Source organism: Emys orbicularis, chromosome 3 (assembly GCF_028017835.1).
Source record: "Emys orbicularis isolate rEmyOrb1 chromosome 3, rEmyOrb1.hap1, whole genome shotgun sequence".
In the NCBI taxonomy this organism is placed as follows: Eukaryota; Metazoa; Chordata; order Testudines; family Emydidae; genus Emys; species Emys orbicularis.
This window is the reverse complement of record NC_088685.1, coordinates 37,852,824-37,879,187: the sequence shown is the minus strand read 5'-3', so window position 1 is coordinate 37,879,187 and position 26,364 is coordinate 37,852,824. Positions and strand designations below refer to the sequence as shown.

At 45.1% G+C, this 26,364-nt stretch overlaps 1 protein-coding gene across 4 annotated transcripts in view; it reads left to right on the top strand.

The window, feature by feature from the left end:
* Positions 1 to 487: 487 nt before the first annotated feature.
* Positions 488 to 26,364, top strand: part of COLEC11 (collectin subfamily member 11) — a 35,183-nt gene continuing 9,306 nt past the window's right edge. For 2 of the 4 annotated variants that reach the window (XM_065401605.1, XM_065401603.1), the window contains exons 1-2: positions 488 to 617; positions 6,453 to 6,524. In XM_065401605.1, coding sequence (XP_065257677.1) covers positions 488 to 617; positions 6,453 to 6,524 — 202 coding nt within the window. The remainder of the gene's footprint in view (positions 618 to 6,452; positions 6,525 to 26,364) is intronic. The other 2 variants (XM_065401606.1, XM_065401604.1) reach the window with 1 other exon arrangement.

The window sequence follows — 26,364 nt, the reverse complement described above, 5'->3', positions numbered from 1 at the left end:
TGGGATGTCAACTCAGATATTTGTATCTTTCCATGTAAATCCCTGGTACATTTCTTCATTCGACATTGATGGTAACCCCACCTCTACTGGGCATCTTTTCCATTGACAGATATGGAAAATAGAAAATAAGTCTTACCTATCAGTGGTCTTCTTCCTTTTTTTTTTTTTTTTTGGTTAAGAGAGGGGAAATTTACTCAGAATCCCATCTTTTTTACCTAATTTGTTTTCTGAATTTTACCTGAACCAGTGTAGTCTTAAAAGGAACTGCTGAATGACCGTAAAACCCTATCGTACTGTACAACATATGTTTATTAGGCATACAACCTGTACACATTCTTTTCATGCTATTTAGGCTATAGTATGCACAAACATACTCCATTCGTGGTGCCACACTGCATGCTCTTAGAAACTATTAGAAGCCTTTGGAATTCCCATGACTGTTTATTCATTCTTTTGTTTAGGAGTCAGTGACCTGCAAGCGCTCATTATGAAGAGAGATCTGTTTTTTCTGGTGACTCTAATTAGCCTTGCCTTCCTGTCACTGTTAAGATCTGGATATCCTCAACATATTGCAGAAGAGTCCTGCTCTGTTCAGATTCTTGTTCCAGGCCTCAAAGGTAATGTTTGAGTCTCTCCCTCTGCCTAAATATTAATCCCTTTTTTCTTACAGGTTTATTTGAACCAATTTCAAGTCATATGCAATTTCTAGCAGGGACTAACATCTCTACAAGGTGCCTTACAATTGGCCTTTCCATAGTAGGATTTGAAATAATTTTCCAAACATGGCCAAGCACAGTTTGTAACATGATTTGTGTCCATTAAAACAACATGGTTACAAACTGCAGGCCTGACTCTGCAAAGCCCACTCATGAAGAGTAGCCCTGGTTACTCAGATGGGTTTTCCTGATGACTTCAGTGGGTTTATGCTCATGAGTAGTACTCAACGTACATAAAGGTTGCAGAATCTGGCTCTGTGTTCTGACTGTCTAGAAAACGTTTTATAAGCCTTTATTGCCCCTTTGAGAGGGACTACTTGGAAGTAATCAATAACTATATTTGCTAAACTGAAGTACACCTTTCTTTGTGGCAAACTCTGAGAATGCTGAGCACCTTCAACTTCCATTGACTTAAATGCTCCGTGCCTCTCAGAGTTTGGCCAGGTATGAGTATGAAAATAAAGCTGCTTACTATTTGCTCTACATTTTGGCCAAGAATATTGCCTGATACAGATGGTAAGACAAAATATTGGTCTCTTCATGTAAAGGAATACCTTGGCATCCGTAATTTAAATAGCACAGCACATCTAAATTAATTATTGTTCTGAAGCAATAGCATGTGTTGCCAATATTATACATAATGATCTGAATTAAGGGTGTGTGCAAAATCTTGGCCCTATTGAAGTCAATAACAAAACTCCCATTGACTTCAATAGGGCCAGGATTTTGCCTGAGATGTATATAAGGATGTTATATGTGCCATTCCCAATAAGTGTGTATGGCAAGAGACTCTGTGAGCTACAGACCAGGAACAATTAACATATCATCAGCTGACAAACTTGCATTGTTTAAAAACTATACAATTTATCTACATATGAAACCTTACAGTTTTTCTTGTGGTTGTGCCTCCATTGTCAGATGATGTCACTCATTTAAGATAGGTGCCACCAGTGTTAAGCCCAGTAATAAAACTCTTATTTTTACTGCACAACTGAGAAATGCTTTACCTCATGAGTTTTCAGATCACTGACCTGAGAAAAAAGGTAGAGTTTTCTTTTCATAGGCTGGTCGCTGAACTCTTAACCATGTTAACACCAGAGGTGGGGGTGAAAAGTAGAGCAGTGTTAGTTTGATGCATTCAGACAATCCATGGTTTGACTGAGCCTTAATTATTTCCATTCATCTGCTGTCTTTAGTATGGATGTCACACAAATAACAGCATTATCAAATTTATTATTGCATAACCTAGTGCAGGGGTCGGCAACCTTTCAGAAATGGTGGGCCGAGTCTTCATTTATTCACTCTAATTTAAGGTTTTGCGTGCCAGTAATACATTTTAACGTTTTTAGAAGGTCTCGTTCTATAAGTCTATAATATATAACTAAACTATTGTTGTATGTAAAGTAAATAAGATTTTAAAAATGTTTAAGAAACTTCATTTAAAATTAAATTAAAATGCAGAGGCCCCCGGAGCTGTGGCCAGATCTGGGCAGTGTGAGTGCCACTGAAAATCAGCTCGCGTGCCACCTTCGGCACGTGTGCCAGAGGTTGCCTACCCCTGACCTAGTGATAGAGAAGAATGATCAAGTGGTCAGAACGCAGCATGGGGAACAAGGAACTTTAATCCTGGTTCTGTTGTTGACTTTCTCTGTGTCCGTGGGCCAGTCCCTTAGCCACTCTCCTTTCATTTCCCCATTTGTATAATCAGGATAATTCTGTGTACACACATTCATCACCTCACAGTAGTTTTGGGAGGATTAGTTAGTTAATGCTTATAAAGCACTTAGTGCCATCTAAATGCTAAAATTGCTATTATTACAATGTAGAACTTTCCCAGCAATAATTCTGGCCTCTTTTTTTTTAGTAAGGTAATCAGGAATAGAGCCATAAAACAGTGAGGAAGCCTGAAAACCAGAATGCTTTAGTGCTTTCACTCCACCTAATTAGAAACAGCCATTGACATGGTGAGGGTGATTGATGTACAATTTCAGTGAGGCACATAATGGCCTGCTAAGCTTAATGTAAAATCACTTAAAAGCCACCAATGCCCAAACTAAACTGTCGGGGGACTGACTGTCTCAGAGGAGTGGTAGTGATATACAGAGCCTTTCATCTGTTGGCTCAAATCCAGCCCATGTCAGGAATGACCAAGATTTCCGCTAAACTGAGTATATGTATGGCCATATGCCCAAAACTCAGCTCCTGTGCAGAGCTGAATGGTTCTCACAAGCAACACTTAAATATGCCATAGCTCCTCCGCTGCTGAGTTGCCACTGATATCTGTGGCCACAGTGGAGCAAAGCATCTCATAATGGAGCCCAACACAGCCAGCTGGGCTCTGACTACCTTAGAAGGATGTCCCAGAAGATCTCCCATCCCTATTCCTTACTGAGAGCTTATACCTGGAACATGTCTGTAGTAGGCGTTGGGGAGAATAGGGGAAGAAGAGAGGTTATGGGGAACAGAGGAAAGAGATGTTGGGGACCCTGGGAAGTGTGGGAATTGGGATACCCTGGAAAGAGAAAGAGATTTCTACGAGGGGTAGAAAAAAAAGATAATAAGGGAGACTTAGGAATGGACAGAGATAAGGAAAGAGAGAGGACCCAAAGAAAAGAACAATGGAGAGAAAATGGGAAGAAGAAAATGGAATATAGAGAAGGAAGGAAACTTGGAATGGAAATAAGACTGGAAAAAGAAGGGAATAAGAAATAAAAAATAAAAAAGCCACACACCGATTTACTCATTCATGTACTCACATCTTAGGGTTTTTTTTAAAAAAATATAAAACTAATGAAATAGACGAGATGATTTATCCTGGGACCTAGATGGGACTGGGAAGAGGAAGGATACTGTGGTTCTGGGAGTCCACATAGCACAATGATGCATGCTTTAGAAATTCAGAAGTATAAGATTAATAATTAGAAAAGCATGATGGTACATGAGAGAAGAGATGGAGGATTAAGACCAACTACATTGCTCATTCAAACCTCTCATAAAACACTAGTACTTCTGCCAGGCCCATAAGAAGTGAGTTTATTATTGTTATGGAGAAGAAATTATACATATATAAACCTTCTGAGCTATTCTGGATTTGCCAATTTGTCCTGTCTTCTGTCTTTGAGACTGTAAACTCTTCAGAGCAGGGACTGTCTTAATATTCTCAATGATATGCCACGCACAAAAATAGTTGACATGAAATACATAAAAATAATTATAATAATCTTTCTTCCTGTGTATTCACTCCTGTGTTAATAGTTCTGCTCACATATAGGGAACTTTGGTAATGACAGAAAATTATCACCAGCTAATGGGTTCTCAGTAGCCTATGTGTTTATTATTACTATTATTATTTGTATTATGGTAGAGCCTAGAGACCCCAACTGAAATCAGGGGATCTCATTGTACTAGATACTGTACAAACATATAGTGAGACACAGCCGCTGCCCGAAATTACTTACAAGGCAAGGAAAAGATACAAGAAAGTGGGGAAAAAGGCAATATTATTATTGTTGCCCCCTTACAGATGGTCAAACAAATAGAGGCAGAAACGGAACTCAGATATTCTAAGTCCTAGTCTAGTGTCTTAACCAGTAAGACCAGCCTTTCTCTCTTTGGTGGTCTTAGTCCGCATCAGAAAATCCACAATAGTCTTAGGTGCTGACTGGCACATCAGGCAGTCTGAGCAGAAAGGCAATGACTTAATGGGCCTAGAAACTGATGTATTCTTTCATCCTTAGAAATGGTCCCTCCAGGTCAAGGTCACTGCGAGGAAACATGCTACTGCTGCCCTCAAACTAGGAAAAAAATGCAGGCAAGCACAATTCCTGAAGCAGGCGTGATCTATGTTAGTGACCCCGATGTGTGGCTTTCACTCTGGAATGACTCATGAAGTAATAGGCTCTAGTATCCTGCTCTGCGTCTCCACAGAAAAAGAGGCTAGAGGGAAAATACTACCAAGATTTATGTTTGGCAAGTAAGGAACCTATAATCAGCTCACAGGGGGGAAGATAGTAACATGGAGCCTGTTGGCCACTCAATGATAAAAAAACAAAAATTCTTTAATGTGCCAAAGACTAGTAAAAGCCATACTAACTATACCATTTACTGTGAGTTGTCAGCAGTATTTTTGCATGGAGAGCAGGGGCCTCCCCCTAGCTTTGACTATCTGAAGGTGGCATTGGTAGATGGTCAGGAGCCTGAAGACATTAGTTGGAGCTGCTATCCTCTGGAGGCACAGGCAGCCTTAGAATTCTGAATGCAGCCCTCGAATAAGGAGCAGAGGCCTGTGGAGATTGCTGCTTTCAAGTATGTGAGACTCCATTTTGTTCTCAGCAATATTTCTTCTCTGTGCACTTCCCTTCCTTATGGTGGCTGTGGTTTGTGTTAGAGAACTCCATGACTACACATGGACCATAAGCTTCATGTTGGCTACCCTGCTTTACATACAAGATACAGAGTTATTGGAAAACTTATCAATATTCACATTCCTGGGTCCACAGAGTATGATGGCATCAGCTTTGCCTTTAGTTTCAAGATGTCAATTCATTTCATTGTAGTCATTGGCATTGTTTTCTTTTTTGTTTGTGGTTTTCTTCTTTTTCACAGAAGCTTTTGTTTTCTTAGCTGGGACTTTGTTCAATTGCTTATCGAGATTCTTATTTATTTAATTAGTACAGATATTTGAATTGTATTTTAAGTAACGAAATATAGTAGCAGGGGTACAGAGCAAACCATTCAACCACAAATACACAGTTAATGAAAACAAGACAGCTTACATTTATGAAGGCTGCTATTTAAATATGAAGAGTCTATATTTTATGCCCTGAGCTACTTGAGCATGAATATAATACATAGGGGTTCAGACTAAAGAAATTAAGAGATGCAGCAAATTACCAGAATGAAGATGAAGGCATTTCCTCCTATAGGTCCCAATCTATCATTACTCAGCAAAACACTTTAGCATGCTTAATGAGACTTAATATGTGCATCACGTTAAGCATATGCTTACGTGGCTTGCTGAAGAGGGATGGATTTAAGCATGTGCTTACGTGCTTTGCTGAGTTGGGATGTAATACAGTTATGCAGTCAAGATGATATAAGTTTGATGGTGCTGATGTACTACTGGATGTGTCTGCCGTGTCTATTCGTGGGAATAATCTTATTGGCTTCAGATGAATAAGGCTGCAGAATCAGGCCTTTTGTTTAGGCTATGTCTAACTACAAATTACTTCAGTATAACTTACATTGCTTAAGCATGTGAATAATTCATGCCCCTGAGCGACGTAAGTTATACCAACCTAAGCCCTGGTATAGACAGTGCTATGTCAACGGAAGAGATTCTCCCACTGATATAGCTACTGCGTTTTGTGGAGGTAGGAGTTATTAAGTCGACAGGAGAGCTTTCTCCCATTGACTTAGAGTGTCTTCACCAGAAGTGCTAGAGCGGCGCAGATGCACCTATCCTTAAGAGTCAGTTATGTATTCTCCTCCCTTACTGTAGGTATTCATGTGACTGGTTAATAGGCTGTGCCATGTTCTTCATGCAACACAGGAAGGCTACCAAAGTCAAAATCCTCAGCTTTTTCTTTAATGTACATGTGGCTTTTTTCCAAAGGCAAAACAAAATGAAGTTCCTCCAGTCATTTATTACTGATGGCAATTCAGACTGAAATATCTACAGGAAGTGATGGATCAATATGTTTTATTCTTTCTTCTTCTTTCCTTTTATATTAATAGGGGAGGCTGGAGAAAAAGGGGAGAAAGGTGCTCCAGGGCGGCCGGGGAGAGTTGGACCTTCAGGAGAAAAAGGTAACTTGGTTAAAGAAGATGGGTTAAGAGAGTTATTCTTGATCAAAAGTTTTCCTGGTGGATGATGAGAATCCTCTGTGTCTTTGCTAAGACTAAGGCTTCCCGGGCCATTTCCTTGTGCCCTACACACTCCATTTGGAGACTGTGGCTACCACTCTTCTGGTCAAAGAGACTCATTTTGGAACCCATGAATGCTGTTTCTTGATTTGCCAGAGGAATCCCTGTTGAGAAAGACATTAAGTTATGTGGCCTCCATGTTATTCTTAGCTTTTGCTGCCTGGGCGATACTGCTGCATATCAGTGAGACAGTAGCACTAGATCACTAGAAAAACAAGTTCAAAACCTGATTTTCAGACCCTGTTCTCTACTTCTGTTTGCACACACATGTGCATGCCCTTTTGGCGCATTAATACCTGCAAATACAGGTGTTAGAATTTGCACAGGCAAAAAACGTTTTGACATTTGTTGTGTGACCTTGGGTGAGTTGCACACTTCTTGTGTCACAGTGTAGCCCTCCATAAAATGAGTACGCTAATACTTGTGGTGAATACATTTAATTAAAACTTACGAAGGACTTTGTGATCTTCAGATGAATGGCATTTTATAAATACATACTTATCAGAGCTGAGTGAAATTCAGAATTTCCATTCTATGGGAAATTCTGACATTTCAACATTTGATTTTCTCCTGAAATGGCATTTTTGATTGAAATTAAACATTTTGACATTCCTGAAATAAAAATGTTTCATTTCAGTTTATTGAACTGACCTGAAATGCTTCTTTTTAAATAATAGCAATATTAAGCTGCATTTCTATCTGGTGATGTATCATGGCAGTCACATGACTCATTATGGCTATTGTAGTCAGGGAGCCTGATGCACCCATCCTCTACTCTGGGCCAGGCTCCCTGACTGGATGACATCTCCCATAATGCACCAAAAGTCATGTGACTGCCATGATGCACCATGAAGCTCAGCCTGCATGAAATCAGCTCATTGCCTTATGGGAGATATTGTTAGACCCTGCAGGGCTGGAACCTGGAAGGTTCAGGGCGGCTGATGCCTCTGCATTGCCATGGGAGGCTTAGGCTAGGCTCCCATGGGAGGACCCTGTGAGGATGGGTTTGGCAGGAAGTACTGCCCAACAGGACTGGAGTGGTGGCCCCTCACAGCCCTCTGATTGGCTGATGCCAGTATATAAATCAGGAAGCCATGAAGGGGAACTGTCTGAGCAACAACACAGACTGCCTTGCCCATTTCTGCTCCAGACCCTGATTGTGATAGGCCCTAGACTCTGGCTTCTGACCCCGGTTTGTCCTCGACTTTGCTATTCAATTGCTGTCTGTAACCTGGTGCCCGACCCCAATCTCCTGGGAACCTGACCCTGCCTGCCACCTTTTGCCTGAGCTCTCAGTTCACCCTCTGGCCTGTCTTGGACTCTGACCTCCCAGTACCTGATTCAGCCCGACTAATGACTCCTGGCTCCAACCACTCAGTCTGACTGCCTTTGTCCTGGTTGTGACAGATATAATCCTTCAGGGAGCCTGGCCCATAGGAGAGAATGGGGCCTGGAATTATAACTCCCATAAGACAATTTGTCATGATAGGAATATGCAGTTAAATGTTGTGCTGAAGTGATATGAAATGAAAAATAGAAAGGCAGGACTGGAAGGGACATCCTGGGTCATTGAGTCCAGTCCCTTGCTGTCTCAGGCAACCATGTTATATAATCTGTTCATAAACTTATCAAGCTCCAGCTTAAAACTAGTTAGGTTGTTTGCCCTCACCACCCCTATTGAAAGGCTGTTCCAGAACCTCACTCCTTTGATGGTTAGAAACCATCTCCTAATTTCCAGCCTAGATTTCTTCTTCTAATTTCCAGCGTCAACATTTTGGATCAGTTCCGAAATCAATATATTCAGATTTGGGTCAAAATGACCTGAAATGAAATATTTCATTTAGATTTTCCTGACTGAAAATAATAATAAAAAAAACCTGTCACAATTTTTTGGAGAAACTACATTTTCTGTTGGAAAAGTTGTTACAATAGAAAATTTCTGCCTCGCTCTAATAATTATAATGCTTTCTCATTTCTGTGTGCCTCTGCAATTCTGATTTCCTGCCAGGCCTGGAGGAGGAAGTGCTGAAATAAAAATATCTTGCAGAAAAAACACCAAAACCAGCAAGAGACAAAGGAAAATAGGAGTTTCATGGCCTATGTATTGGTATTTTTCCAGATGATGCTTCCAGAATGACTGAATAGAGGCAAAACCTTTTACACCAGTCAAAAAACTTAAAGAGCAAGACTTTTTTTTCAGCTTTCCTTTATCCAGCCAGGTTCAGAGTAGATTGTATTGGACATATTCTCAGAACACCTGAAGATGCAAAGATTTTGTTTTAGCAAAGTGTGAAGAGTTTATAAAACAAACTCCTGTGTGAAATGGACTCTAATTAGCTAGTCTTTTCATTAATATTTTATAGTTTTAAAAAATTTGTCTACATTAATTGCTCTCTACAAATGCTTTTTTTCACACGAATATAGATTCATAGATTCTAGGACTGGAAGGGACCTCGAGAGGTCATCGAGTCCAGTCCCCTGCCCGCATGGCAGGACCAAATACTGTCTAGACCATCCCTGATAGACATTTATCTAACCTACTCTTAAATATCTCCAGAGATGGAGATTCCACAACCTCCCTAGGCAATTTATTCCAGTGTTTAACCACCCTGACAGTTAGGAACTTTTTCCTAATGTCCAACCTAGACCTCCCTTGCTGCAGTTTAAGCCCATTGCTTCTTGTTCTATCCTCAGAGGCTAAGGTGAACAAGTTTTCTCCCTCCTCCTTATGACACCCTTTTAGATACCTGAAAACTGCTATCATGTCCCCTCTCAGTCTTCTCTTTTCCAAACTAAACAAACCCAATTCTTTCAGCCTTCCTTCATAGGTCATGTTCTCAAGACCTTTAATCATTCTTGTTGCTCTTCTCTGGACCCTTTCCAATTTCTCCACATCTTTCTTGAAATGCGGTGCCCAAAACTGGACACAATACTCCAGCTGAGGCCTAACCAGTGCAGAGTAGAGCGGAAGAATGACTTCTCGTGTCTTGCTCACAACACACCTGTTAATACATCCCAGAATCATGTTTGCTTTTTTTGCAACAGCATCACACTGTTGACTCATATTTAGCTTGTGGTCCACTATAACCCCTAGATCCCTTTCTGCCATACTCCTTCCTAGACAGTCTCTTCCCATTCTGTATGTGTGAAACTGATTTTTTTCTTCCTAAGTGGAGCACTTTGCATTTGTCTTTGTTAAACTTCATCCTGTTTAACTCAGCCCATTTCTCCAATTTGTCCAGATCATTTTGAATTATGACTCTGTCCTCCAAAGCAGTTGCAATCCCTCCCAGTTTGGTATCATCCGCAAACTTAATAAGCGTACTTTCTATGCCAATATCTAAGTTGTTAATGAAGATATTGAACAGAGCCGGTCCCAAAACAGACCCCTGCGGAACCCCACTCGTTATGCCTTTCCAGCAGGATTGGGAACCATTAATAACAACTCTCTGAGTACGGTTATCCAGCCAGTTATGCACCCATCTTATAGTAGCCCCATCTAAATTGTATTTGCCTAGTTTATCGATAAGAATATCATGCGAGACCGTATCAAATGCCTTACTAAAGTCTAGGTATACCACATCCACAGCTTCTCCCTTATCCACAAGACTCGTTATCCTATCGAAGAAAGCTATCAGATTGGTTTGACATGATTTGTTCTTTACAAATCCATGCTGGCTGTTCCCTATCACCTTACCACCTTCCAAGTGTTTGCAGATGATTTCCTTAATTACTTGCTCCATTATCTTCCCTGGCACAGAAGTTAAACTAACTGGTCTGTAGTTTCCTGGGTTGTTTTTATTTCCCTTTTTATAGATGGGCACTATATTTGCCCTTTTCCAGTCTTCTGGAATCTCTCCCGTCTCCCATGATTTTCCAAAGTTAATAGTTAGAGGCTCAGATACCTCCTCTATTAGCTCCTTGAGTATTCTAGGATGCATTTCATCAGGCCCTGGTGACTTGCAGGCATCTAACTTTTCTAAGTGATTTTTAACTTGTTTTTTTTTAATTTTATCTGCTAAACCTACCCCCTTCCCATTAGCATTCACTATGTTAGGCATTCCTTCAGACTTCTCGGTGAAGACCGAAACAAAGAAGTCATTAAGCATCTCTGCCATTTCCAAGTTTCCTGTTACTGTTTCTCCCTCTTCACTAAGCAGTGGGCCTACCCTGTCTTTGGTCTTCCTCTTGCTTCTAATGTATTGATAAAAAGTCTTCTTGTTTCCCTTTATTCCCGTAGCTAGTTTGAGCTCATTTTGTGCCTTTGCCTTTCTAATCTTGCCCCTGCATTCCTGTGTTGTTTGCCTATATTCATCCTTTGTAATCTGTCCTAGTTTCCATTTTTTATATGACTCCTTTTTATTTTTTAGATCATGCAAGATCTCGTGGTTAAGCCAAGGTGGTCTTTTGCCACATTTTCTATCTTTCCTAACCAGCGGAATAGCTTGCTTTTGGGCCCTTAATAGTGTCCCTTTGAAAAACTGCCAACTCTCCTCAGTTGTTTTTCCCCTCAGTCTTGATTCCTATGGGACCTTACCTATCAGCTCTCTGAGCTTACCAAAATCCGCCTTCCTGAAATCCATTGTCTCTATTTTGCTGTTCTCCCTTCTACCCTTCCTTAGAATTGCAAACTCTATGATTTCATGATCACTTTCACCCAAGTTGCCTTCTACTTTCAAATTCTCAACGAGTTCCTCCCTATTTGTTAAAATCAAGTCTAGAACAGCTTCACCCCTAGTAGCTTTTTCAACCTTCTGAAATAAAAAGTTGTCTGCAATGCAGTCCAAGAATTTGTTGGATAGTCTGTGCCCCGCTGTGTTATTTTCCCAACATATATCCGGATAGTTGAAGTCCCCCATCACCACCAAATCTTGGGCTTTGGATGATTTTGTTAGTTGTTTAAAAAAAGCCTCATCCACCTCTTCCACCTGGTTAGGTGGCCTGTAGTAGACTCCTAGCATGACATCACCCTTGTTTTTTACCCCTTTTAGCCTAACCCAGAGATAGGTTGTTATTTAAAAAATAATGTAGAATACATGATACTAAAATTATTCAAGGCGATTAAAAACTCTTTATTTTTTGCGCCTTTCTTCCTCATTAGGGACCCTCCCTTCCTCCCCCTCCCCAATACGGTATATTCAGTTCACCAGGCTTTAAGAAGTGCCTCACTAGCAAGGAAGCAATCCCGATTGCCGACAAGCACTCCCATTGCATCTGCTGCTTTGGGGAAGGCCACATCCAGCAAAAGTGTGGTCTGTCATCAAATCTGACCACGATCTCATAAGGGCAGAGAGCTCTGACAGAACATTATCTTCATGGAGGCGGCTCTTAGGCCCTCACAGGATCCACACCATGAGTCACCTGGCAGACATCAGTCTTCCCCAGAGCCCTCTACAGCTAAAGGCTGTGGGTCGAGGAAACAGATTGCTGACCCCTCTCACATGTCATCTAAGAAGAGAGCGGGAAGTCCTCATAGTGAGCCCCGAGATACTGAGCGAGATGGGGACCGCTTACAGCTATCTTTGACACCATCGGTACTGAGACCATCTTAGTCCAGTACCCATGGCTCATGGAAACCAACAGTAGCCGGTACTGCTGACACGCTCATGGACCCTATGGGCCTGGGCACTGGGGCCTGGGCACCGAAGGACAGGAGTAAGCACTCTGCTAAAAAGGAGCTCCCTGTATGCGAGTCTACATCGGTAACATTATCATCGCCTCATCCAGAGAGACTGGTACAGACAAGATCCCCATCTCCTCCAGCACTGCCACCAACACCAGGATGGTCAGTGCTGGCGAACCAGAGGAGGTGGTGTCACAGTACTCCTCTCAGGCTCCATATGGTGCTCAATACCAGCAAGGCCCATGCCCGCAGATGGCCCCATCACCACCACCCTGGTATGGCCACGCATGGGCACCACCACCGGGCTGTATGCCACCATCATCCCAGTGGTCTTATTGGGACCCGTGGGCAGCATATCACCAACATGCCTCTTAAGCTTTAAACCTTGCCCAAGAACCCTCAAGGCACACCACCTCGGCTGCAGCATCCAGCGCTTTGGAGCCTCCACAAAATATCATAGAGGAACGGGAAGGTGGGGGCAAAGAAGCAATGACACCGAAGAGCATATCCTCCTTTCCCTGGATGAAGCTGTCATGCCTTCCTCACCATCTCTGGCAGACAACTTTTGTCTCTTCTAGGGATTGGCAAAGAGAGTTGCAGACACTCTCCAAATACTCCTGAAAGAAATCAAGGATATTCATCATCTGCTCCTTGACATCTTCCATGCTTCCTCCTCCTCAAAGATTGCCCTCCCTATTAATGAGGCCATCTTAGACCCAGCAAGAACTATCTGGCAAACCCCAGCATCAGTAGCACCAACCTCCAAGCGGGTAGATAAAAAATACGATGTCCCCGCCAATGAAACTAAATTCCTCTTCTCCCACCCACCACCCAATTCCATTGTGGTGGACGCCATCAATTCCTGCGGCTGGCAACACCAGTCAAGGGCCACTCCCTAAGATAGAGACTGGAAGTGCCTAGACCTTTTTGATAGGAAGGAGTACTTCTCAGCCATGCTTCAAATCCATATCACCAATTATCAGGCCCTCACAGCGAAATATGATTATATAAACTATTCAAAACTGAATGATTTTATTGAGCAGATGCCGGAGTTACATTGTGACCAATTTAAGGCTATTATCCAGGAGGGCCAGTTAGTGTCAAAAACATTGCTGCAATCTGCCTTTGACATAAGAATATAAGAACGGCCATACCGGGTCAGACCAAAGGTCCATCTAGCCCAGTATCCTGTCTACCGACAGTGGCCAATGCCAGGTGCCCCAGAGGGAGTGGACCTAACAGGCTGACACAGCAGCTAGTGGTGATGCGTGGGCGTCATGGCTCCATCTGTTGGCCTTCCCGAAGGAAGTACAGTCTCCTGTTGAGGACCTCCCTTTTGAGGGCACAAAGCTCTTTGCAGAGAAGACTGATGCTCCCTTCACACCCTGAAGGACTCTATGGCCACTCTCCAGTCACTGGGTATCTACACACCAGGACAAAAAAGACTATTTAGTCCCCAATCCCTGCATAGACACACACACACACACATCTCAATATTAACCCCAATGCCACCGTGAGCCACAAAAAAAGAAAGGAAATTTTTTTAAGTGCAAACCAGCTGGACCACAGTCTTCTTCGTTCCAGCCCTCTATGTTCAAACACCAGTTCTGACGGGTGGGTCGAGGTGCTGTTAGACCACTTCCCCCAATTGATACAGCCGATCAATGCTTTACACCCATTTGGCCACCAGTTGGCAACATTCTGCAGTGCCTGGGAATTCATAACATCAGGCCAGTGGTTCCCAGAGATCATTCAAACTGGGTGCACCATCCATTTTACTTTCATACCCCCTCCACAACACCACTATTTTTTTTCCTGTGGGTGCTTGAGCCCCTCAGCATCCATGGAGTCAGCACATATGCTGCTCAGGAGTCACCTACAGTGGAGCACCCATAGGGATACTACTCGAAGAAGAAGTTACGAACCTTGTGCAGTAACGATGGTTCTTCTTCGAGTGATTGTTCACGTCCATTACACATTAGGTGTGCGTGCGCCGCGTGCACGAACGTCGGAAACTTTTCCCCTCAGCGGCTCCCGTCGGGCCGGCAGGGTCCCCCCTCCCGCCAGAGCGGCACCCCGCTCTAGTGTATATATATATCCCTGCGGGCCCGACCCTCCCTCAGTTCCTTCTTACCGTTCATGGCGACGTTGGAACAACTCTGTCTCTCGTCTGAGAGTGTCCCTTAGCATAGTAATTAGTGTTATCTTTACAGTTATCAGTTCTTTAGTAGCTAGTGTTAAGCTTAGCAGTTATCAGTTCTTTAGAAAGACTTAAACTTCTTTGTGTTAGGTGTTTGGTCAACCCCGGCACCGGCCCTGGGCGGCGGGGCATGCCGCACGCCCAAGGCTTCAAGGCTTGCGCCACGTGCCGCAAGCCTATGCCATTAAGCGATCCACACGACTCGTGTCTCCGTTGCCTGGGGGAAGCACACCAAAAGGAGCGCTGCAAGATCTGTAAGGCTTTCAAGCCCAGGACTAAGAAAGAGAGAGACTTTCGCCTTAAGCAGCTGCTCATGGAGACGGCGTTACAGCCCTCCACTTCGACGGCACCGTCAACCTCGGTGCGGAGTGCCCCGGCATCGGTCCGTGATCCGGCGCCGGCGGGGCATCCTAAGCCCACGGCACCGAATCAGCGGGAACACCTCCGGCACCGGTCGTCTTCGCCGGCAAAATCGAAGGGCCAGCCCAAGGCCCGAGGATGTTCCCCGCATAAGAGGGTAGCGCCCGCGAAGACCTCGAGTGCGCCTAAGGCCGTTGCGGCCCCAGCACAGATCCCGGTGACAGTGGCTCCGGCGCCGAAAGGCCTGTCGAGCCCCGGGATAGGCGCGTCGAGTGAGGAGGAAGGGCCGGAGGAGCTTTTGGAACAGCCCTCCACCCTGGACACATTTGAGGCAGCAAAGGACCTCATTGAATTGTCCGCTGAGGGCCCCCTCCAAGCTAAGGACAATCCGCCGAGACTGCCATCCAGAGGCAAGCCGGCAATGGTGCGCCCATCACGGTCACCATCTCGGCACCGTTCACGGCGCCGGTCCCGGTCGAGCTCCGCCTCGGTGGACTCCTGGCTTCCCTGCGCGCAGAGAGCCGCACAGCCGTTGGGCCCCAGTAAGCGCCCGGCACCGACCCAGCAGCCCTGCTTGAGTAGACACCGGGACGTGTCAGTTACCCCCGAGATCGACCACCCGCAGTCGTTCCCGGTCCCGAGGTCACCGGTACCGATCCAGGTCCAGGTCGGCAAGACGCTACTCCCGGTCCCGGTCACGGAGGCACTACTCTCCGACCCCGGACCGGCACCGTCCCACGGCACCGCCGTGGCCTTCCAGATCACCATCCGTGGTTTCGGATGCAGACTCGGGCCGGTCCAACAGATATGCCCACAGGGCACAGGCCAGTAGGGAACACGAAGCCACTTTGCACCCACAATGGGGCCAGCCAGGACAATGGCCATTCTGGACCCCTTGGGCCTACCACCAGCAAGGCCCCCCATCCAGGACCTCGAGATCTGGCCCCTCGGGACACCGGTCCCGCTCTCCGCAGTGGCGCCTACCCTCTCGCAAGGAGGCCACGGTCTCCAGACCACCGGAGCGAGAAAGGGCGGACTTGGCACCGAGCCCGGCACCGTCTCAGACCCACGTCATAGAGCGGACTCCAGAGGAGCGCCCAGTCGGTGAGGAGTTGCAGGAGGAGGAAGACGCGCAAAAGGCCCTGACCTCTTCCTCCTCACCAGACGAAGCCGTGGCGGGCACAACAGTGTCCGGCCCTCCCCCGATTGACCATCGGGCACACCAGGAACTGCTCCACCGAGTAGCCCTCAATTTGGGGTTGCAGGCGGAGGAGACGGTAGAGCAGGAGGACCCCATGGTCGACATTCTAAGCCCGGAGGGCCCCTCCAGGATCGCGCTCCCGCTCATAAAAACGGTCCAGTCCAACTACAAAACAGTATGGCAAACACCGGCCTCCAGTGCACCAACTGCGAAAGGCGTGGAGAGGAAATACTTCGCCCCATCTAAAGGGTTCTACTTCCTCTTCTCTCACCCAACACCCTGTTCGCTGGTCGTCTCTGTGGTCAACGAACGAGAGCGACATGGCCAGCAAGCCCCGGCCCCCAAGGCCAAGGAAGCAAAATGCTTGGACTTATTTGGGAGAAAGGTCTACTCGTCCGGGTGCCTCCAGTTGAGGATCGCTAACCAGCAAGCGATTCTGAACAGACACAACTTCAATTCTTGGGCATCAGTCTCCAAGTTTAAGGAATCCCTGCCTCAGGGCTCACAACCCGAGTTTGCGGCTATAGTAGATGAAGGGAAGGCAGTAGCCAAAACCTCTCTACAGGCTTCCCTTGACTCCGCAGACGCAGCTGCTAGGACAATCGCGTCAGGAGTGGTAATGAGGCGCTCGGCATGGCTACAGGCTTCCAGCCTTCCCCCAGAGGTACAAAACACCCTCCAAGACCTTCCGTTCGAGGGGTCAGGCTTGTTTTCGGACCAGACGGATGCCAGACTACATAGCCTCAAAGACTCTTGAGCTACCCTCAAGTCATTGGGAATGCATACCCCAGTGACACAGAGGAAACCCTTTAAGCCCCAACCACCGCAGAGGCAGTACCACCCTTGTCCTAGACAGGAACCGTACCGCAGAAGGGGCAGGGATAACAGGCGTAGACGTAACAACACGCCTAACCAGGGCCAGAATCATGGCCAAGGCAAGCCGCAGCCGGGAAATAAGCAAGGGTTTTGAAGCTGCGATCGAGGACAGCGTACCAAACTCTATTCCGGATCCCCCTCTATGTTTCAGGGACCGCCTGTCCCATTTTTACTGTGCTTGGTCACATATAACATCGGACCGCTGGGTCCTGCGCACGGTGGAAGCGGGCTACACCCTTCAGTTCTCCTCGCCCCCTCCCTTCCACCCCCCATCCCCGTCCCTCTTCAGGGACCCCTCTCACGAGCAACTCCTCATGCAGGAGGTGCGGACCCTCCTCACAGTAGGAGCAGTGGAAGAGGTTCCTCCGGACCTAAGGGGGAAAGGGTTCTACTCCAGATACTTCCTCATTCCCAAAGCAAAAGGGGGCCTCCGTCCCATTTTGGACCTACGCAGACTAAACAAATTTTTGGTCAAGGCACGTTTCCGTATGGTCTTCCTTGGTGCTATTATCCCATCCCTGGATCCGGGGGATTGGTACGCTGCCCTCGATATGAAAGATGCGTACTTTCACATCGCCATCCGCCCGGCCCACCGGCGGTTCCTGCGCTTCACCATCAACCAACACCATTTTCAATTTACGGTCTTGCCCTTCGGCCTGGCAACGGCCCCGCGAGTGTTCACAAAATGCATGTCCGTGGTGGCAGCTTTTCTTCGGAAAAGAAAGATACGCGTATACCCGTACTTGGACGACTGGCTCCTCGCGGGCAGGTCGGAGGCCAAGGTCCGCTCCCACGTGACGCTGGCACTACAGGTGTGCTGCAAGCTCGGTCTACTGATCAACGTGCCCAAGTCCTCACTGATCCCCACGCAGAGACTGGACTTCATAGGGGCAGTCCTGGACTCGGTGGCGGCACGGGCAAGTCTTCCAGTATCGCGGTTCTTGGCCATTCAAAGGGTCGTAAGCTCCATCCAACAATTCCCCACAACCACGGCCAGATGCTGTATGCAACTCTTGGGGCACATGGCGGCCTGCACACATGTAGTCAGACATGCCCGCCTAAGACTCAGGCCATTACAGTTGTGGCTGGCCCAAACGTATCGCCCCAACAGAGACCCCTTAGACCTGGTAGTGACAATCCCAGCTCGGGTGTCGAACTCCCTCCGCTGGTGGCTCGATCAGCAGCAGGTTTGCGAAGGGTCCCTTTCGCCACCCCGCAACCCACTCTGACGTTAGTAACAGACGCGTCGGACCTGGGTTGGGGGGCGCACCTGGGGGACCTGCGGACCCAGGGCTTATGGTCCAGGGAAGAAAAGTTGCTTCACATCAATCTGAAGGAGTTAAGGGCGGTTCGCCTCGCCTGCCAGACCTTTCACGCTACCATAGAAGGCCACAGCGTGTCAATTCTGACGGACAACACTACCACCATGTTCTACATAAACAAGCAGGGCGGGTCCCGATCCTCTCCCCTCTGTCACGAGGCACTCCTCCTATGGGACTTCTGCATAGCCCATTCAGTCCACCTACTCGCAACATATTTCCCAGGGGCCCAAAACGGGCTAGCGGACCACCTCAGCCGGTCCTACCACATGCACGAATGGACGTTGAGACAGGACGTCCTGCATTTAATCTTCCAGAGGTGGGGGTTTCCCCAGGTGGATCTCTTCGCCACCAAGAGCAACAGTCAATGCCCTCAGTTTTGTTCATTCCAGAACCTCAGCCCGGGCTCATTGGCACATGCCTTCATGATTCCGTGGGGCGGGAGCCTGAGGTATGCCTTCCCTCCATTCCCGCTCATCCACAGGGTCCTCCTCAAGACCCGCAGGGACAAGGCGACAGTCATACTCATCGCCCCGGCGTGGCCACGCCAGCACTGGTTCACGACCCTGCTGGAACTGTCCGTGACCACCCCGATCGCCCTCCCCCTCCATCACAACCTCATCACACAAGACCGGGGTCGCCTACTCCACCCGGACCTACCGTCGCTACATCTCACGGCGTGGTATCTCTCTGGCTAAATGATACGGAGCACAGGTGCTCCCACCAGGTCCAGCAAATTCTCCTTGGTAGTAGGAAGCCCTCCACAAGAGCGACCTACCTTGCCAAATGGAAAAGGTTCTCCCACTGGTGTGAGCCTCATCACATACAGCCTCTGCAGGCCTCTGTCCCATTAATTCTGGACTACTTGCTACACCTCAAGCATCAAGGGCTCTCCCCCGCCTCAATTAAAGTGCATCTGGCTGCCATATCGGCGTTCCACCCTGGGGAGTTGGGGGTTTCGGTGTTCTCCAACCCCACAGTAGTCCGATTCCTCAAGGGGCTGGAGAGGGTGTTTCCCTACTCGCGCCCGCCGGTCCCTGCGTGGAATCTCAACCTGGTTCGGACTAAACTCATGGGGCCGCCCTTTGAACCCCTAGCCTCTTGCTCCCTCATGCACCTCTCATGGAAGGTAGCATTTCTCATGGCCATCACATCGGCTAGGAGGGTATCGGAATTGAGAGCCCTCACTTCGGAACCTCTTTATACAGTTTTTTATAAGGATAAGGTGCAACTGAGGCCGCACCCTAAATTCCTTCCAAAGGTGGTCACGCATTTTCATATGGGACAGGACATTTGTTTACCGGTGTTCTTCCCTAAGCCCCATTCGGACCCAAGCCACCGCAGCCTGCATACCCTCGATGTCCGTAGAGCCTTGGCATTTTATCTAGAATGGACCAGGCCATTCCGCAAATCGACTCAACTGTTCATTGCCATTGCGGAGCGAATGGGAGGCCAACCTATCTCGACGCAACGCTTGTCAGCATGGATTGTGCTTTGTATACGCACATGCTATGAGCTCACCAACGTACCAGCCCCGGAGATCAGGGCTCACTCAACTAGGGCCCAAGCGTCCTCGGCGGCTTTCTTGGCGCAGGTTCCACTCCAGGAAATCTGCAAAGCGGCCACCTGGTCGTCGGTGCATACGTTCACAGCCCACTACGCGATCCATCATCAGACCAGAGAGGACGCGGTGGTCGGCAGGGCTGTGCTTCAATCAATTGTTCCTTGACTCCTACCCTCCTCCAATGGTAAGCTTGTGAGTCACCTAATGTGTAATGGACGTGAACAATCACTCGAAGAAGAAAAAACGGTTACTTACCTTCTGTAACTGTTGTTCTTCGAGATGTGTTGTTCACGTCCATTACACTTCCCACCCTCCTTCCCCTCTGTCGGAGTCACCGGCAAGAAGGAACCGAGGGAGGGTCGGGCCCGCAGGGATATATATACGCTAGAGCGGGGCGCCGCTCAGGCGGGAGGGGGGACCCTGCCGGCCCGACGGGAGCTGCTGAGGGAAAAAGTTTCCGACGTTCGTGCACACGGCGCGCGCACACCTAATGTGTAATGGACGTGAACAACACATCTCGAAGAACAACAGTTACAGAAGGTAAGTAACCGTTTTTTCTTCGAGATGTGTGTCCCTATGGGTGCTCCATAATTCACCCTCCTCCCCTCTACTTTGGAGTTCTTGTCTATGGCTCGGCGGTAGAGAAGGAACTGAGGGGGGTTAGCCCGCATGCCTTGACTTGCCTCATGGCAGGGCACGAGTAGGGACAGCGCATGTGTGAGCCTAACGGACACCACTACTGAAGTTCTTCGATCAACAGCACAGGGACACAAGCACATCTACGGTGGAGCACCCATAGGGGGACACATTTCGAAAACCATCGTTACTGCACAAGGTGAGTAACTTCTTCATCTTCTGCCATCTGGAAAAGACTTGAGGTCATTCTGGACTTGATCCAGAAAAGTCCTTAAGCACATGCTTAACTTTAAGCATGTGAGTAGTCCCATTGGCTTCAATGCAACTACTCCTGCATGTAAAGTTAAGCACATGCTTAAGTGCTTTTCCTGCCTCTCAGAGAGGAAGTGTGAATGGAACATTAGGACCAGCAATAGTAGGTGAGCTGCCTGTGGATTCTCTCCCGGTGAAAAACAGATGAGGTTTGTTTAATGAACTCTTGTGCCTGCTGTCATTTTTCCAGGGATTGTGTCTATTTATTATCTAGGAACAGGGACTTTAAGAAAAACACCAAATATTGCAAGACTCGTGGTAAAATCATGAGAGTTGGTAACACTGAAATAGCCAACACATGGTCGTTTTTTCCAGTATTCTCCAAGCTAACTTTTTATCTAGTGCTATGAGCTGGTTATCACCTGAAGGATATTTATTTATTTCATATTATAGAAGTGCTAAAAGAGTGTGTCCATCCACATACTCTGAGCTGTTAAGTGCTCCACTATCTACAGAGCTCAACCTGTTATTGGGGCAGTAAACTTTTTAGCTCAGTCTTTAACCTCTTTGTGGGCCTGATCTCGCATCATCTGGGACCATGGATGTGTTAGATGACCATGTTCTTTAATTACTAAGTTATAGTATAATTTTTAAGCACATTTGTACTGAGGTTTATATTTAGTTATTCTTTTGTGACGAACAGACATTAAGTAAAAGAGGAGCTTTCAATTTTTGGGTCCTTCAATAGGGAAGACTGTCAGTCAAAATCTTTATAGCAGTTAACACTGTTAATGTTTATTATATTCTGGTTCTATTTGAGTAAATGGTGGCTGACTTGAGAAAGTGTGTGTAATTCCTTTGTAGTTTTTTCAGTATTTTCTATTTATAGTATCACTTTGTGATCTCGAACATTTCTGTAATTCCTTTTGTGCCCTTTATCTGTTTTATTTGTTGGGCAGGTTAATTCTAAGATAGTGTAACTACTATCTTTGGTTTTATAAGTGTTCAAAAATCAATGAATAAATAAATGAAATATATAAGAAATGCTGTCCTATTTCTGGCCTGATCAGAAGGAGGAAGTACTGGGAACCTTGTGAGAAAATCTCTGCTCTAGTGATATTTGCAGCCCAATTTTGCAGAGCCAAAAGATTTGGATAATTCAAATAAACAATCAGATGTTTGGTACGTATCTAAAATGAACCCAAATGCTAAGCTGTTTGATGTTTCCGTGTCACTAGACATTGGTTAAGAATAAATTCATGTTACTTTCCTCATTGCTTTTGATTATTCTGCAATTAGATTACCACCTGTATAATATCAGCATTTTATAAAGCATTGGCTAAGATTTAGATTAAACACAGCTACTAGAACAATTATAATCAGTCATCCAAAGTAATTTAGACCACTGTATTACACTATATGGTATAAGCAAGAGGAAAATATTCTGTATAAGAAATTCTATGACTGACGATTAAATGTCATGAGCCAACTTCTGTCTTTGAATGAATATTGACCTCTACTGAAGTTATGAAAACATTGCATGCATATCTGAGGGAGAATTTAGCCTTAAATTATGGTCCAAGAGTGAATAATGTAGTACAAAGGATTAGCCTTCCACTTGAGTTTAAATCGTGATGACGGTTACAAATGGAAATGAGTTAGGTGACCTCATCCAAGTCTCCGTTTGTGCCCATTATGAAATGACTGTCTACCTCAACACAACTGACATTCTATCCTCAGAAGATGGATTACTGGTCAGGAGTGATCTGAATGATTTCATAGAGCCATGAGCCTCTGTGTTAGGCCCAAACTTCCAGGAGCATGAACTCCTCAAAACAATTTAAATAAAAAAGTATAGCAAAGCAAACATCCCCAGATCAATAGAAATGCCCTCTCAATACAACCCAAGGTAGACATTCTAAAGCATTTAAAATAAGAAAGGGGGGGGGGGGAGAGGTGGGCAGGAGATAGGGGAGTAATGTTGGAAAGCACTGTCAAGCTAACTGGACTCTTAAAAATAAAAGTGGCCCTACAAGGTATTTTAATTTACTACAGTCTTAACTATATGGAGATATACCTATCTCATAGAACTGGAAGGGACCCTAAAAGGTCATTGAGTCCAGCCCCCTGCCTTTACTAGCAGGACCAAGAACTGATTTTGCCCCAGATCCCTAAGTGGCCCTCTCAAGGATTGAGCTCACAACCCTGGGTTTAGCAGACCAATGCTCAAACCACTGAGCTATCCCTCCCCCGTGAAAATATGCAGAATAAACACCTGAAAATATACAGAATGTATCTGAACTTTCTGTTATTACACTGCATAGATCTATAAATTAGGTTTCCTCAAAATGTTGTGGAATAACTTGAACCTATGAGCTGCTGAGCATTCTGGCCCTGATCTGGTGAAGCATGTTACCACATGCTAATCATTAAGTGTGTGAATAATCTCATTAACTTCACTGGATTGGGGTCCAAGTGCTCAGCAGTTTGCAGGATCAAGGTCTAAGAGAGCGGTAATAATATCTCAAGAGATATTTTAATATTACCTACTGCTCATTAATATGCAATCTTCATGTCTGATTCAATATTCACACGACTTTACTGCTCCCTTAGGTGTGTTGCTGGCAGAATTCTGTACAAAAGCCCTGGTGAAAGATGTCTTGTGTAGACAATTATATATACACAAAGTTGCCATCTGATTCAAAAATATCTTCCAGTTCTACTTTAAAATGCATATACAGTATATTTTGACAAAAGTGAGGTTGATGGATGTCTTCAATTTCCTATCATGTTAGATAAAAGTTTAGTTACATAGCTTCATTGGTACATTAGCACAGTAATTCAGTCTAAATTGTAAACCCCAGTGAGAAGCTGCTTTGCTTTCATTATTGTGTTGGTAGTTTAAAATGCAAAAATTATCACTAAAAGCCACATTTTTAAACATGTGTGCATAAGTTGTGCCCACAAAAGGTACATGTGTGTATGGCACAGACAGATAATTGATCATGCAGTTTTATGTGTTTTGCATATGCAACTGCATATTTGACATGCCTTTGTATCTCACAGATGTATCTTGCTGGCACAATTCAAGCATGTCATATATATATATTTGCCCCAAAGGCTGTTGTGTAGAATTGTATTTTAGAGACCATGATCAGTTTTAAGAGCTGCTTTTTGACTTCCTATTATATCTCGCCATTTGCATGATTTATTATTATTTATTTGTATTGCCATACAATAATAATGGGTGATTTCAACTATCCTCATATTGACTGGGTAAATGTCACCTCAGGGTGTGATGCAGAGGTAAAATTTCTAGATACCATAAATGACTGCTTCTTGGAATAGCTAGTTCTGGAACCCACAGGAGGAGAAGCAATTCCTGATTTAGTTGTAAGTGGAGCACAGGCTCTGGTCCAAGAGGTAACTATAGCTGAACTGCTTGATAATAGTGACCATAATGTAATTACATTTAACATCCTTATGAAGGGAATAGTACCCAAAAAACCCACCACTGTAATATTGAACTTTAAACAGGGGAACTACATAAAAATGAGGACGCTTGTTAGATGGAAATTAAAAGGAGCTGTCAAAAGGGTTAATTGCCTGCAAGCAGCAAGGGGACTATTTAAAAACATGTTGATAGAGGCTCAGACTAAATGCATACCCCAAACCAGAAGAGACAATAAGAGGACTAAAAGACTAACATCATGGCTAAACAGCAGTATAATGGAGACCATTAGAGGCAAAAAGGCATCTTTTAAAATGTGGAAGTCAAATCCTAGTGAGGATAATAATAAGGTGCACAAAGTCTAGCAGGTTAAGTGTAAAGGCATAACAAGGCAGGCCAAGAAAGAATTTGAGATGCAACTTGCTAAAGACTAAAGATAGTAAGAATTTTTTAAAGTACATCAGAATTAGGAAGCCTGCCAAACAGGCACTAAAGGCCACTATGTGACCAAGGTGTCAGTCACTGCTTTCCAGGATACAGTCCCCCTTTCTGTTGTTATGGCCTGCATTCCTTGTTCCTTTGCATTTGGCTGTATTAAAATGCATTTTGTTTGAAGTGGCTCAATAGTTCACCTTTTGTATTTTCTGCCTTCTCTTGCTCATGGGAAGGATCTCCAAGAAGATCAGTTGGATTTTCCTCTTTTTTAGCTCCCTTCCAAGATCCTGAAGTCTTTATCATCTGTGGAGTTCCATGTGATGCTGAGACATTGGTTTCAAAGTGTATAATCACCAGTAGAGACTTGCAGATGACTGTTTGTACTGTTTGTCCAAATTTGTAGTTACATCACTCCAGGGAGACAGCATGTGGACTGCATTCCCTCCGAGCTTCTATCCTCTCCAACTTTCTCGTGCCGCTTTTGGACTGCTCTTTTGGCAGTTCTGTGGTCTGCTAGAATGGACTTCACAGGTGGTCCCCAAATCATAGTTTGAGAGCCAATGATGTAGAGGAATCTCTCTTTAAATCGGTTACTTCATAGGAAGAAATAATTACATGGAGAGAGGCTTTCCCATGGGTAAATTAAATGGTTATCCCATGGGGAGATTAAATCACAGGGAAAAAGGGGTGTAACGCAAGTCCGATGAAGCCCTTGAATGACACTGCCGTTTGCTACCAGCCAGTGAGTGTTTCTGTGAGGATGGAACAAGCAAACTCCTGTAGGGGGAGAGAGACTGTAGAAAAAAATCAAATCCAAACAGTTCTTTTAATGAGCACAGAATAATTAATATATGTGTTTCCTGGGTTTGAGATAAACAAACTCTTATTTCTGAGTAGAACACATAGGCTTCATTTTACTGGTTATTATTGATAAGTAGTCTGTTATGTTTACATAAAAGGATGTGAAGTCACAAGAAGCAAATTAGTTGTGTTTATATATCATGCTATATTTATGGGCTGAATACATGTCTGTTTCATTTCAGATACAGCTGTTTGAAATGAATTATTAAGGACCCCTAGGACTGGGTGTTCAAACCTCTGATATAATCCTTTTATTATAACCCCCAGTCTTCCTATAACCAATTCACATCAGAGTGAGCAAGGCCACTTTTTGATAAGCTTAATAACGTCATAATAGGCTAACACTTTTTGACACATTTGGAGTTCCTGGGAAATACATCTCCAACATTCATCACATTCCAGCAAAAATAACTATCTGCAGTTAATACAGTACCACAGACTGAATCCTTAAAGTGTTCAAGGAATCTTGAATCCACCATGTGAGCTGAGCCTATCTTCCAGACAGTACTTTTTCAACTGATCGTACAGATTGCTTCTGTTTTTCTACTGGGATCACATGCATTAGGAGGAAAATACCTGTGGTTTCATGTACAGTTTCCTAATTCCACAATGATTGTGTACACATCATTCCTTTTAGAACTTTTGGTCCTTTTCCATAATCATTTGGTGCATAGATAACAAGTTAAAGATGCCTAGGAAATACCATAGATAGTACAAGACAGTTAGCCAGTAGCCCATCAATTCAGATGTCCTTTCTGACAGCAACCAACACCAGATGCATCTGAGGAAGGTGGAATCTGAGCTTCCTACCTCAGCATAATGCATCTACTGGTAGCTAGTTGTGTGAAACTTCCACCCAGGATAATTAGGAGATTTCTTCCTGACCCTATGGAGACTAGATTTTGCCTAGAAGCATGATATTTGATTGTCCTTATCTTAAAATTA